At 37.6% G+C, this 14835-nt stretch overlaps 1 protein-coding gene across 1 annotated transcript in view; it reads right to left on the bottom strand.

Moving 5' to 3' along the window:
- Positions 1-14835, bottom strand: part of ATP8A1 (ATPase phospholipid transporting 8A1) — a 100458-nt gene that overhangs the window by 4614 nt on the left and 81009 nt on the right. The window contains exons 34-36 of the mRNA XM_059469861.1: positions 8393-8481; positions 7890-7982; positions 209-300 (exon numbers count right to left, since the gene is read on the bottom strand). Coding sequence (XP_059325844.1) covers positions 209-300; positions 7890-7982; positions 8393-8481 — 274 coding nt within the window. The remainder of the gene's footprint in view (positions 1-208; positions 301-7889; positions 7983-8392; positions 8482-14835) is intronic.

Consider the following 14835-nt stretch of genomic DNA (forward strand, 5'->3'; position numbering starts at 1 on the left):
TGTGCCATTTCTTACAGAATTTTGCAGTTATAAAACAGCAGAAAGAGCTCTGCACAGTACCTTAGGTATGAAGGGCAACTTAACCACAGACAAAGAATATGGTCTAATGGGTTTAGGATACTGCACTTTTGCTATAAATAAATGCAGTGAAAGGCAGAATTTAACTGCTGTTATTAATGTACATTAATTTCTGTCAGTGAACACTTACGAAGCAAGTTTTGTTGCAAAGAGTCAGAGCGATACAAGTTCACATGGTTCTTCTTAAAAACATTCTTCAGTAGTTGGGCTCTTTCAGTTAAGCTAGAGAGAAAGTAGACACATGAAGAATATTTACTTACTAATTACCCTATCCCTTTATTTTTGAGTCTGCTCAATGGGAATTAATTGTTAAATAAGAAATGTCCACCCTCCTTTTTCTTTCTATATTGTGCCTAATGAATTATTAAGATGATGATTAAAAGCTTGCACGAGGACAGATTATTAAGTTCTGACCCCTGGTAATGATTTTACTTGTAACAGTGCAGGCAAAATATCTTTTTGAAACACTGCTGTGTGCTGACAACACAAATAAATGAAGAATACTGTGAACCTTTGAGTGTGACTCCTTTAGAAACACACAATGTAAAGGGAAGGCACTGTCTTCCTTAATGTAGCACAGCTTGAATAGTGCCAGGCTGAATTAGTCCCTTTTATCTTACATAGAAAGTGTTCCCAGCCTCTATTGACACAGTACCCCAAAGGGGTGGGAAATGAGTGGAGGGAAAGCCACGTTCATGGTTATCAGCTGTGTGTACAGAAACATTATTTCCATGAAAAGTGTTCTAGAAAGGAGCTTTCCCCAGGAAACTCTAGAAGGTGTTTTTCTGGAGATCATACCCAAAACCCAGACTACTATCGCTGCTAAGGTTGGCCACCTCAGCCCACCTCCTTCCTTCCCAGCACTACTGCGTTTGTTGTGTTGTATGATTACTGTGCTTTAGTGTGACTCAAGGTACTCCCCATTTCAGCCCAAGTGGAAAACAGGAGCATTAAACATTTTTTAAATTGAGACTCAGGAGTCAGCCAAATGCTGCTAACTGTAGTGAAACAAGTAGCAAAAGTATTTGGTTTCCTTTCTGTCTTTCTTGCAATAAAGTTCTCTCTAATAGGAACATACATTACTAAATAAATACCAGGTACATGAGCCATAGCTAAGAAAAGTTGCAAAATCTGACAGTTTTAATAACATATTAAATATGTGCAAGGGACTATATTTAAAAAAAAAAACAAAAAAACCCTCTTCGGTGTCCTCTTGATTTGATATTCACTGTGAATTACCGCCTGTGTTTCAAGAAATACCAACCTATCACTTAAACACTTCAAATGCTGAAAAATCCAGCCTACTCTTAATGTAAACTGGTCTAAAATTAGTTCAATTAAAAAAGAGATGCATCTTATGTATAATGTGAGTACACAGTGATTTGATATTGCTACAGTTTTGCTAGATTAGCAAAGTTGTCTCTCGTGCAATGATGTAGTAAGAAAAACAGATTTCACACACCTTATGTTACCAAGTTTTGATTACCCAAATTACTTTTTAATATTATTGTCAACTAGCTCAACAGACTTAACTTCTCAGGCTATCAACCAGACTAAGTGGTGCAAGGAAGGGAACTAGATTGCTTTCCTTACTAGATCACCATTCAAGCCACTAAATTAGAAATGTTCATTCTTCCTTAAGTGACTCTACATTTATATATGAAGCTGAACCACTGTTTAGAGATGGAGAGACTAATGGTTTATCTCATCTTTCTGTTACCCTCTAGGCTGGTAGTTTAAGCATATGGTGAAAGCTTGGCTTTTCTAAGTTGGAAAAGGAAAATAAACCTACTATTTCCACACCCATAGAGGAATGCTAACTGGAAAATCTGCAGGGTAAGGTGATAGGCAGGGGAAACTGCTTCTGTGGCCATGTTTTGAATGAAAAGATGGAATGAGACTCCCTTGTAAGAAAAAAAAAAAAAATTAGGTACCAATTCCAGAAAGGTAGTTGGCATCTGCTGACTGAATCAAGAATGGAGAGGCTGAAGTACTGAAACACATCTTACTCTCAGTGCTTTCCTAAGCTAACTCTCTGGGGATTTTTTTCATCCTGCTTGCTCCTCTACGCTGTGTAGGAGCTTTCTTTTTTAGTTCAGAGCTGTAAACTGTTTAAGTGACAACATCAATAAAAAATTAGGGACTGAAATCTAAACTGTAAGAATACTGAGACTGGATAAATAAATCACTATTTTCATGTAAAACTGGAAGCCAAGGAGGTGGAAGACTATGGATACACTTAGTAACAGTTTTCAGCTGCATCTCCTTTGCAATACATCTGTGAAATCCTTATTAATTTGAGTTGAAATCAGAAAATTTCCATGAAATGTCTGACATGAATAAAAATAATAATAAAAAACTTAAATAAAAATATTTTATTTAAAACATTAGCATGTCTATTGTACCATTCCTGGTACCATCATTCCTTGCTTGTATTCCTGAATGGAATGTTCAGATTGAATCACAGAATCACTAGGCTGGAAGAGACCTTCAAGATCATTGAGTCCAACCCATGCCCAAACACCTCAACTAAACCATGGCACCACATGGAGTGCCACATCCAGTCTTTGTTCAAACACATCCAGGGATCCACCACCTCCCTGGGCAAACCATTCCAGTACTTGATCACTCTTTCTGTAAAAATCTTTTTCCTAACATCCAACCTATATTTCCCCTTGGTGCAGCTTGAGACTGTGTCCTCTGGTTCTGTCAGTTGCTGCCTGGAGAAAGAGACCAACCCCACCTGACTACAGCCACCTTTCAGGGAGTTGTAGAGAGTGATAAAGCCACTCCTGAGTCTCCTTTTCTCCAGGCTAAACATCCCCAGCTCCCTCAGTCGTTCCTCACAGGGTTTGTGTTCCAAGCCCCTCACCAGCCTCATTGCCTCCTCTGGACACTCTCAAGGTCCTTCCCAAACTGAGGGCCCAGAGCTGGACACAGCACTCAAGTGCCGAGTACAGGGGAAGGATGACCTTCCTTCTGGCCACATTGCTGGCCACATTGCTCCTGATCCAGGCCAGGATGCCATTGGCCTTCTTGGCCACCAGGGCTCCCTGCTGGCTCATGTTCTGGCTGTCAACAAGTTCCTCCAGGTCCCCTTCTGCCTGGGCACTGTCCAGCCACATCACCCCAGCCTGTAGTGCTGCAGGGGGTTATTGTGGCCAAAATGCAGGACTGGGCACTTGGACTTATTAAAATTCATCTTATTGGACTCTGTCCACCCATCCGACCATTCCAGGTCTCTCTGCAGAGCCCTCCTACCTTCCAACAGATCAACACACACTCCCAGCTTAGTGCTGTCTGCAAATTTACAGTGAAAGACTCAACACCCTCATCCATGCTGTCAATATAGACATTGAACAGACTGGCCCCAGCACAGACCCCTGAGGGACACCACTGGTGACTGGCCCCCAGCTGGATGCAGCACCATTCACCACCACTCTCTGGGCCTGGCCATGCAGCCAGTTCCTAACCCAGCACAGAGTGCTCCAGTCCAAGCCACGGGCTGCAGCTTTTTCAGGAGTGTGCTGTGGGAGACAGTGTCAAAGGCCTTGCTGAAGTCCAAATAAACAACATCCACAGCTTTTCCTGCATCTACCAGCTGGGTCACCTGGTCCTAAAAGGAGACCAGGTTGGTCAAACATGACCTATTCCTCCTAAACCCATGCTGGCTGGGTCTGATACCCTGGCCACCCTGTAAGTTCTGTGTGATGACACTCAATATAAACTGTTCCATAACCTTACCAGGTACTAAGGTCAGGCTAACTGGCCTATAATTACCAGGATCCTCCTTCCCACCCTTTCTGTGAATGGGTGTCACATTGGCCAGCTTCCAGTCCCTTGGAACCTCACCAGTGAGCCAGGACAGCTGGTAAATCTGGAGAGTGGCTTCACAAGCTCATCTGCCAGCTTCCTCATCACCCTGGGATGGATCCCATTCGGTCCCATGGATTTATGAACACCCAAGTTGATCAGCAGCTCTCTGACTGCCTCCTCCTGGATAATATGAGAACGATTCTGCTCCCTGATACCAACTACCAGCCCAGGACAGTTGTCCTGAAAACAACTTCTTCCCACTAAAGACTGAGGAAAAGAAGGCCTCCTCATCTGCGGAGTTCCCTCCCTCATCCAATAGAGAAAAAAGGTTGGTCTTACCCTTCCTTTTGCCATTAATATATTTATGAAAACATTTTTTATTCTCCTTTACAAAAGTTACTGAATTAAGTTAGAACTGAACTTTGGCCTGTCTAATTTTTTTCCTACATGCTCTAGCAATCCCCTGAAATACTTCCTGAGGGACCTGACTGACCCTCCTTCCAAAGATGATACATCCTCTTTTTATTCTTACCTTCTTTCACAACCTTGTTGCCCATCCAGGCTGGATGTTTGCCTTGTCAACTCATTTTTTGGCAAACAGGGACAGTCCGCTCCTGTGCCCTCAAGGTCTCTGTTTTGAAGCACACCCACCTTTCCTGGACTCCTTTGTTTCTAAGGGCTGCTTCCCAAGGAACTCTCTGAATAAGTCTCCTAAATAGGCCAAAGTCTGCCCTCTGGAAGTCCAGTGCAAAAGTCTTATCGATGTTCCTCCTCATTTCACCAAATTTCATTGCTTAAATGCTAAGCAGTGAAAAGATTACCTTAAACTTTTACACTAACATGAAGTAGGCACATATCTTAGTTAATGCATAATAAAGTTTCCACTGCACAGATCTGATTGCTGGTAAAGAAAATACAAAATACATAGGAAATACACTTGAGAAAAGTGCTTTCAGCTATTCAAGTACTAAATTCTGTTCTTTTTCTATACTTGAAATATTGTGGGCTCTCTATTATAAATCACCCTGTTGCCATTCAAAAGCATATTTAAATACCTACATGTGAAGCCAAGAAAACATGGTTTCATAATTAACCAATGTTAAATCACAGTAACTAAATGCTTGTGCTCATTATGTGTAACTATATCGACAAGCAGAATATTTTTCTGCTTCATGTTCAAAAAACTATTTTTGAACATGAAATGTATACCTTTACAGGCAATTAGACGCAGTTATAGAAAAAAAAGTTATTATTTTATGAATTCCTGCAACCCTCACAGGAAAGAATTTCTTCTGAGTATCTAAACTAAACCTACCCTCTTTCAGTGCCATCACTACATGCCCTTATAAAAACTCCTGGCTTTCTTGTAGGTCCCATTCTCAGTAAATATTTAGATACACACTGATTACAACAGCTGTCCAATACAAGAATCCTAACCTGTTATCTCTGGAAGCTGAGACCTCTATTTAGTGTTGTAGTATTTCTAAAATGGGGGTGGACAGAGAGGAAATGTTTCTGAATTATCTTTCTCGCTATTTCTTAGTTATCTTTTAATCATCCATTGATTTATATATTCTTAGGGTTTTTTTGGCATTTAATGAGAACAAACCCTTTTTCTGCTGTAACAGAAAATGGTTCTCTCACAGACATGCACACACTAGAATAAGAAAGTATCATGTATATATCTTAAACAGATGTAGAGGATATTCCTCACCCATTTAACTATTTACTCTGTACTGGTAACTAATTAATCTGAGCTTTTGCAATTTAGGAGACTCAAGAGTGTTTAAAAAAGTTGAATCAAATTTTTGTAGATGCAAGTAAGTCAGTTCATCAGACCATTTTCTTAACAATGAATACTTTCTCCATAAAAGGTAAAGTTTTGGCTCTATCACCTGAATTTTAATACATTAAAAAAATAATGGAGGGGATAAAATCTTGAGAAATATTGAATTGCGTAACATCCAGTGATTTGCACACAAGGTTGCTTGTATCCTTCAGAAATACTGATTTAAAAGTAACTTTGTGGAGAAGAATTAGATCTAAGAAAGATATTCTGGCAGGTAACTAAACAGCGGTCAGGGAGCCCCCATAACTATTTAACTGTGGGATAAAAAGATAATTACAAAAGCAGTGGTGAAAACACCAAGTTCATTTTACCTATATAAAAAGGGGTTTGGAACACGTGTGTAGAATGAGGGAAAAGCATCCTGCCTAGACAACTGAAGTTAAAGCAGCTGAATTGGGAATACAAGGGAAGTTTTGGGAATGCAAGTATGAAATACTAAAAGGTAGGTTACCTTACTTTTTTCTACACCCACAAGATGTTCCCCTTTTAGCACCATCCTAACACTAATACTTGCTTTCTTTCCTGAAACTCATACTTCTACAGTTTTTGCTCTTTGCAAAAGAGGACAGAGCACACATTGCTTCAAAGCTCAGCACACTGATAGTTGAGTGGGTTAATTTGGAGGAAGATATTTCCCTCAGTCTGCTTGAATGACCACTGCCACTGGAGAAAAGCATCTGAAGCAATCAATTTACATCACCTTTAAAAGCAAGAGAATTTACTCTTGCAAGCAATGGTTAGGTCTTGCAGTGATGAAGGAAAAGTAAGTTTGAAGGAGGAATTGCCACCAGCTAGGGGATTCTACAGTACTTCCAGTGTGAAGCTGCTGCTACAAAGAGAAATATAGAGCCCGAGAGGAGACTGCATGCAGGTGTGTCCTCTTCTGTAACCCACCACACCAAACTAGGTGTTCCATGGCTGGCTGAACCCAGCTAGAGACAAAACATTCTTGTGAAAGCGCTCGTACAAGCTGGATACTGTCCCATTAAAAATGATGGTTATCACCTTGGTACATGATGTAACTTGATCTCAACCTGGTAAATCCTAGTAAACTGATTCCCGCTGAACTGGAACAGGGATACAGTAAGATTGCTAAAGTATCTTTATGAACAAAAGGTACCTTCTGAAAATTGAACCTATAGTAAAAGAAGTGGCTGTGTATTTTTCTGGTCTCTTTCTGTGCATAGCTTGGTAGGAAAAAAGTCTTCTTGGCTATGCTTTTTGCCATGAAGATACTAAAAGAACAGCAGTCCAAATAAAAGAAAGAACAGGAAAATCAAGTATCAGCAGTTTTGGCTTTTTTTTTAGACTTCACAAATCTCATGAAAATGAAAACAAGAAAAGAAGGGTCTAGCTCAGCCAGATGGCACTAATGAATTGGAAGGGGGGGAGAGGGGGATTTTGTCATCTCATACATTCAGCGAGTGCTTGCCACAAGTTCAGCTTGGGGTTAAAAAGTCTGAAATATTTTGGTGAGTGCACACCTTTATGCTGAGTTTACATGTAGAAAATGTCCAATTGTTCAGTTTTACCTTCTCCCTTTTCAAATTATCTGCCTGGTCCATGAAAGAGGACGTTACAAGGGAATTCTTGTAAGTTAAAAATTTTACTTACTTCATATAGGTTAATCAAATTAGTTTGCTCTGGATTGGAATTAAATACAAAACCAGCTTACTGTATTCAATTTCAGAAAATACCAGATACATTTTTTGTTTTTTTTCTATGCTACTGAGCAGCTTTTATAGAATTTAATTTTTGTTTTTGTGCTTAGGCCCTGTTTACGGCTATACTAGAAAATGATGCAGATTTAAACTCATTTTGTTCTAAGCCATTTTCTTCTTCTTTTGTTTGTGAATTAATTAACACAGGCAAAAGTCACAGAATTAAAACTGCACCTCAAGCTTGTTCTATACATAAGAACCAGAAACCAGTCAGCTACAAAGAAACATATCAGTTAAAGCTTTTGGTAAAACCTCTGTGTAAACCTATGAAAAAACACACAGGCTCAGTAGACCTGAAGGTCCTTCACAGATGCTTTTCATTTGTACAGCTTTTGAAAAATAACCTTTTGTCTTTGATACATGTATACAGCTAAAAATATTTAGCTTTGTTTTTTAAGACAATGTTCTACATATTTTTACTGTACCTCTTGCCATGCACAACTGCCCCAGGATCCTCAGACTTCGCTTCCAACTCCTGAACTTCATCTACCAGTGTCTTGTAAGTAGCTCTCTTTACTCTGTAAGTACATACAAAATACTGCCAGACTTACTCTTCTTGAAAGTATAACAACAGATACTTTAAATGCTTTTATAAATATTCAATTTATAAATCCATTTTCCCTGACTTGAAACTAAGGAGAAATATCAAAAAACAAATCTAAAGAACTTATTTTATCATCTGGAGATACAGAAACAAATTAGAAACAAATTAGAAACAAAAATAGCTATTAATAAAACACTACAATTATTTGAACATTTAAAATAGTAATAACTCTTGTATAAAGTTTTTAACAAACAAAGACAGTAAAAAAGAATTTTATAAAATCACCAGAATTGCTCTTAATTTGTTTTTTATTATATTAGTAATTAGAACACACATTTAAAAGTCAGTACTCTCTTCTGTAAACACTGGTATTTCCGTACTCACACTTTGTATACTATATCAAGAAGTAAAGCTGTCATAGGAATACACAGAAGTCCCATCCAGAACACTCCAGAGCTGAACATCATAGCTGCCTGAAGAAAAAATGCACAAAACAGGATGTCATGACAAGAACTAGCAAAAAAAAATCTTAGAAATATCAAGTAGTTTGTGGAGGCTATCAAAAGCAAATTTAAATGAATCATTCTTGTCTGACTAATGTGAAATAGAACTTGAACTCCTTTCTAAAATCCCCTGAGTTGCAACATAAATCCAGTAAATAGTAAGCACTATTTCAGGTCAAGAAGCTGGTAGAAAGATACAGTGCTTAGCTCTTTGCATGGCAGAATCACACCTCCACAATGCTGCTCTATACAACTGTGATGATTACAGGCTTTTCCATTAAAATCAGATTTATCAAAAATCCACCCTTTCCCAACTTTCTCAATGCATTACGAGCATAGTTTTTCAACTTGCAATCTACTCTAACAGGCTATAAGAGTTTCTGACTCTCATTTGGATACTGGACACTGTTACAATTACCCTGCAATATAACTTGGATCAAAGTTTTCTCCCACAGAACTCGCTGTACCACAGTTCCCACACTGCCACAGACTCCTGTTAAACAGATTGATTAAAAACGAGAAATAAGGAAACAACTATTTATGTAATTACGAAAATATGCAACATATTGTTAAATGAAGATTTCACCATTAATACATGTTGAAATATTTGAAAACCACGTAATTGTTTTTATCTGTGTATCTGTTTTTTCTGTACACCACTATATGTAATACATAGGAATTTCTTCTGTTCACAACTTGGTCTGTAGAAATACTAAAAACTAAAAACATAATGAATGGCCAAAACAAACATCACAATATATGGACATCAAAGAAAAAATGTATTTACCCTTCTAATTCACACTGAAATGTCTACATTGATAATATTATGGATGCAAAGGGTATGATAAATACTTACTGAAGCATGTTACTGCAGGTTTGAATCGCAGTCAGTATTAGAAATACTTTTATAATGTAATTCAATTGTAGAGAGGCTGAAAGTAACACCACTACACAACTGTAGTGTAGTGTAGCTTCAAATCCTTTATTTAATTACTTGGAGACTAATTACTTTCACAGGTTAAGCCTTGTTATGTAAAATAAATAAGCCGAAATTTTACTAGTTTTAATTAACAGACAAACAGTAGGTAGTTTGCAGTAGCTGAATTCTAATTTCTCAACGTGCATACATGAACATTTAGGAATTATACTCAAACATGTTAATATATGAAAATAGAAGCTAATTATTTTCAGGAAAAAACCTAATTCTCATATAAGGAAAAAATTCAATTTACCTTGTTTTGTATCCAAATTCCTAATGACATTGATTCTTTGGAAAGCATTAGAATGTACTTAAAAAATGTGGTAACCTTCTCATGACTATGTTAAAAGGACATAGATATTGCCCTGAGATTCTACTAACTACTTCTGTCAACAGCTGCCAGCAAAGGTGTAAACACTGAGCAATGACAGGTTCAGAATAAAACAACTCATATTTTCAAAAGGGAAAAAAAAGGAGAAAATTTTTTATCAGGAGGAAATGTATTAGAGTAAAAAATCTATTAGCAGTCACTTTATAGGCAAAACCCGACTTTTGACATATTTGATGAAATACTCATTTTCTAGAACAGGAGCTAATAGGAAATGTCTGTCATAAATGCATTTTGCAAGACATTTTATAATTACCTAGTAATTAGATAGACAGTTCCCTTAAAAACAAGAAAAAAAGCACAATAATGCAATTTGAACTAATTATGATGATTACTTCCTATTATTAACAACATTTTTTTATTTATAACAACATAGCAAAGAGCTGTCCTTGTGTTAGCCACCCGGTATTAAATGTTTGCTGGTGAAACAGCAAAAGTGATAATGTAGGTCTTAGGATGTTAATTCTGACCATTGTAATGCTAACTATGAATGAAGGAACAACTGGCGCCTACTATTCACTCCATCCAGCCTTTGGCTTTACAAATGAACAACATGAATTGAGGTAAAAAAAAAAGTTTTTCTGCGTCATATTTGAAAGCCTGTCAGATTTTTTTTTCTTTTACAGAGTTAATCCAAACCTAAAAGATTTAAAGCTGACATTCGCATTAAAGACAGAGGCCCTCTTTGTATTTTTTGGATGAAGAGGGGAAAAAATAAAATCCCACAGAGGTATTTCCTTCCTTTCTGTACAAGAAAGCTCCCCCCTCACTCTGTAGAAAACATTTTTGTCTCTAACTTTTCACATCTCTCTACACATAGGCAGGTCATCTGGGAAATGGCAAACCAATCCCTTTCAGACAATGGCACTAACAGGAGCAGCCTGTTCTGGGGACGGACTCTGGCTGCCTCTGTTTGTGGTTTACAAATTGTTCCTAATGTGAGAGATTTGTGCTCTATGCCAAGTCTTCCCCCTTTAGGCCTTGTGAAACCAAATGGAATCTGCCACAAAAGTGGCTCCCAGGGGAATTCAGAAGTAATCCAAAATGAGAGCTGGGAAGCCCAGTTTATTGAAGGACTTACAAATACTGCAGGGTAGATAAATAATTTGTTGTGTGTGTAGCTCATGCTCAATATTAAGACTTTCTAAAATAAATTAACATTTTTTTTTAGTTTTGATTTTTATATAGGTTCTCATTTTTCAAAAAAGAAAAAATTGCTGAGGAATGTTCCTTTTCATGATTTAGTGGCAGACAAGAAATCCTGGCTGCAAAACTTTTAAAGCACTGCTGAAGATGTAGTGTTAGGAAATTACATGTCAGAATGAACAGAGAATATTTGCTTTTTCCTCATTATGAAATGATCTGCCAAAATAGCTGGCTCAGATTTTAAAAAGCCTTTAAAAATAAGAAGAGAAAGATGAAAACAGTGGTAAAATTCTTGCTGCAGAAAAGTTCACCCTTTTCAGTTTATCTATTTCAAATATCATCGAGGGTACACGTCTCCTTCCTATAAACTAAAAAGCTATAAAATACCTCAACGTCATCAAACCAGCAAAAGTTTCTCTTTTCAACCTACTGAAAAACTTCATTAGTAGTAGTTATGTGCATGTGTTTGCCTTCATATATGCCAAAGTACTTACTGTTATAGTAATAAAACAGATCTGCATTAACTTCCAGTGCAATGAAGTTCCTACAAGTAAGTTTGTGTATTGCCTCTAGTCTTTGCTGAGTAGAGTTTAAAAAACAACTTTTAGCTCCTTCTAATTAGGAACTGCGTTACTTAGAATTGCAAAGAATTAAGTTCCTCTCTGTTAGGATCTCTGGTTATTAGGTACATTAACCAAGACAGACCACTGGAAGCAGAGAAGATAAATTGGGCAGTTCAAAGATCAGCTCTGCTGTTCCTGTTTGAGTGAATGAGAATGTAACTACTGAATATGGAGAAGGATCTTTGAAGTATATCTGGGAATAGCAGATTCTGGCTCACGAATAAATGTCTGCTACTAGACCAAGTACAATTAAACATGAAGGTTTGAGGAGTAAAAATGGAAGCTACCTATTGGGAATTAAATGGAAAAATAAAAACCCTTTAGACAACTCCTGAAGTGAAAGACAAAAAGAAAACTTTAAATATAAATTATTAATTCGTTAAAATATGTTAGTATCAGAATGGTAACATAATTTGAGGCTCCCAGGTGAGGACAGATGACTAAAATGGATATGTTCTATGTGATGAAGTCTGATTAACTTAAAAAAATCATCAATAAATCACTTTTTTTTAAAATTAATAATATTCTCCACAAATGTACACTGAAACTTTTTTTTTCCCCTAAACAAGATGTTCACATAGATATAGAAAGGAAGACACAGATTACTGATTTTTGTTTTGTAAAGACTCACAGGTCTTAAAAGACAAGCTGGAAAAACTTGGAAGGGGGATGAAAATGTGCTAAAACTGTAGGATAATGCCTCTAAGGGCCTTCTGCTGAGGATGGGAAATATTTTGGACTACGAAGGAAAAGCCTAGCTTTTATTGTTGAATTATTTCAATGTTCTTGCAAATTTAGTACACCAGTTATTCCCTCTGAAATGAAGACAAAGAATTTGGATAGTATTTTAATCCAGACTGGTGAAAAAGCAGTGCAACAGCAAAAAAAAAAAAAAAAAAAAAAAAGACCAAATACCCTAGATATTACTAGATATTAGCAACTGAAGAACGACTATATTCCACAAGTTTTGTGACAATGAAGTGAGAATTGATAGACTTTGGTATTTGCTTACCATACAGAGCTCAAAGCACTTTTTTGAAATACAGACTCAACTCAGTTATCTGCCAGGTTCCCTTAAATGCATGGCACAGTAATTCTCTTGTTTGGAGGAATATAGAGAAATCATTACTTCCCAAATTTTAGGGGCCTTATTTATAAATCTCCCTGGCTAACACTGAGGAAAAGCACCATAGCAATTTTTCTTAAATATACAACCATTTAAATTTATTTATTATGCTGTATTCTGGAAAAGTTTTTAAAAATATTAATCTGTTTTTTAAAAGTGCAAGGGACAAGTATCCATTAATAGCATCTTTTACAGCTGGAGGGACAACACAGCAGGGTGCAAAAGCTCCAAGATCCTCACAGAGAAGCTGCTGATGTATGGGCTGGATGGACTTGAGATACACTGAAAATGGGCTGAATGGCAGCTGGTGATCAGTGTCAGGCTGGCTGGAGACCAGTAACTGAAAGTATACCCCAGGGATCAATAGTGGGTCCAGTTTCATTTAACATCTTCATTAAAGATCTGGATGAGAGGCAAAGCGTACCCTCAGGAAGTTTGCTACTGACACAAAATGGGGGGAGGAGTGGCAAATGCAGTAGAGGATTGTGTTGCCATCCAGAGAAACCTCAAAGGGTTGAAGAAATGGGCTGACAGGAACCTCATGCAGTTGAACAAGGAGGAATGCAAAATCCTGCACATGGGAAGGATCAACTCCAGGCAGCAGTATATCCTGGGGGCCACCCAGCTGGAAAGCAGCTGGGCAGAAAAGGACTTGGTCCCAATGGACACCATGTTGAAAATGAGCCAGAAATGGGTCCTTGTGACAAAGGAAGTGAATGGTATCTTTTGGCTTCATTAGACAAAATATTGCCAGCAGAGGGGAAGGCAGGTCCCCTCTACTCAGCAATGAAGAAGTCACACATAGGGAAGTCTCCAGTTCTGGGCTCCCCAGCACAAGAAACACAGATACACTGAAATTAGTCCAATGTCCTGAAGCGTCTCTCATGCAGGAGAGAAACCTGAGATAGCTGGGACTACAGCCTAAGAGAAGGCTTTGGAGATTCTCTCACCCTGAGTGGAGGGTGCAAAGACAGAGCCAGGCTACTTCCAGTGAAGCCCTGTCATGGCACAAGAGGCAAGGAGAGCAAACTAAACCTTGAAGCTGAACATCAAGCGAACCTTTCACTGTGAGGGTGACTGAACAGGGACACAGGTTGTTCAGAAATGTTGTAGTGTCTCCATCCTTGGTAACACTCAAAAGCTGCCTGGACACAGTCTGGGGACAGCTCAGTGCAGTGTCTGAAGCTTTAGACCAGATAACTGCAGAGACCTGTTCAGCTGTTCTATGATTGTATTATATCCTAAATACTTTGCTTTGTAGGCTTTGCTCTACATTAGACTAAAACCAATTCCCAATTTTGGATCAAACTTTAGACAAACATCTTACTAGAGAAGACTTTTCATTAGAGACCAAAGTATCTACAGTTTATTTTTTTAATGTGTTTTTGTGTAAAAAACCCCAATGTAGTAAAGGCATTAAAGGATGCATATCTAATATTTTAATAAGCATGATTTCATATAAGCAGGATACTTGGCATAGTATAGAGAGAAGCAATATTTAAGAAACCAATGCTGTCAGTACAGTATATTCTAAAACACCTTTTCTACACAGTGCAGCTAAATCTTCCCAAAAGAAATATTACTGTTTTTCACAAGACTTCTGAAAACCTCAATCAAATGATCTTAAATTCTGTAAAATACATGCTTGGGCCTTAACTCCAATTTCCGCCAGTAGTTTTATAAATCCCCTGGGTCAGGCAGAGCAGAAACAGATGGTGCTCTGGAGAACTTTACAGTGCATTGTCTACAGTACAACCATAAATTAAACAGTTCTGTGGATACTGAACTTTTGCTTTAGTATCCATGTCATACTTCTTATTCAAGTAAAGTATTATTATTCTAAGCTATCTTATTAATCATATAGGTGTAAAAAAAAGAGGCCTAACAATTCAGAGCACAAAACAGTAACAAGGATCATTACAGATTGATTTATTTTTCACCCCTCCTCAATTACAGGTTTGCAACTCAGACCATAACCAGATTTTTTTAAGAAAGAGATAATCATATTAGTTTAGAAAAGTATCTATTTTTATAATTTAAAAAATTAGTCTGTTTTTTTAAG

This window comes from Ammospiza nelsoni, chromosome 4, assembly GCF_027579445.1.
Source record: "Ammospiza nelsoni isolate bAmmNel1 chromosome 4, bAmmNel1.pri, whole genome shotgun sequence".
NCBI classification, from domain to species: domain Eukaryota; kingdom Metazoa; phylum Chordata; class Aves; order Passeriformes; family Passerellidae; genus Ammospiza; species Ammospiza nelsoni.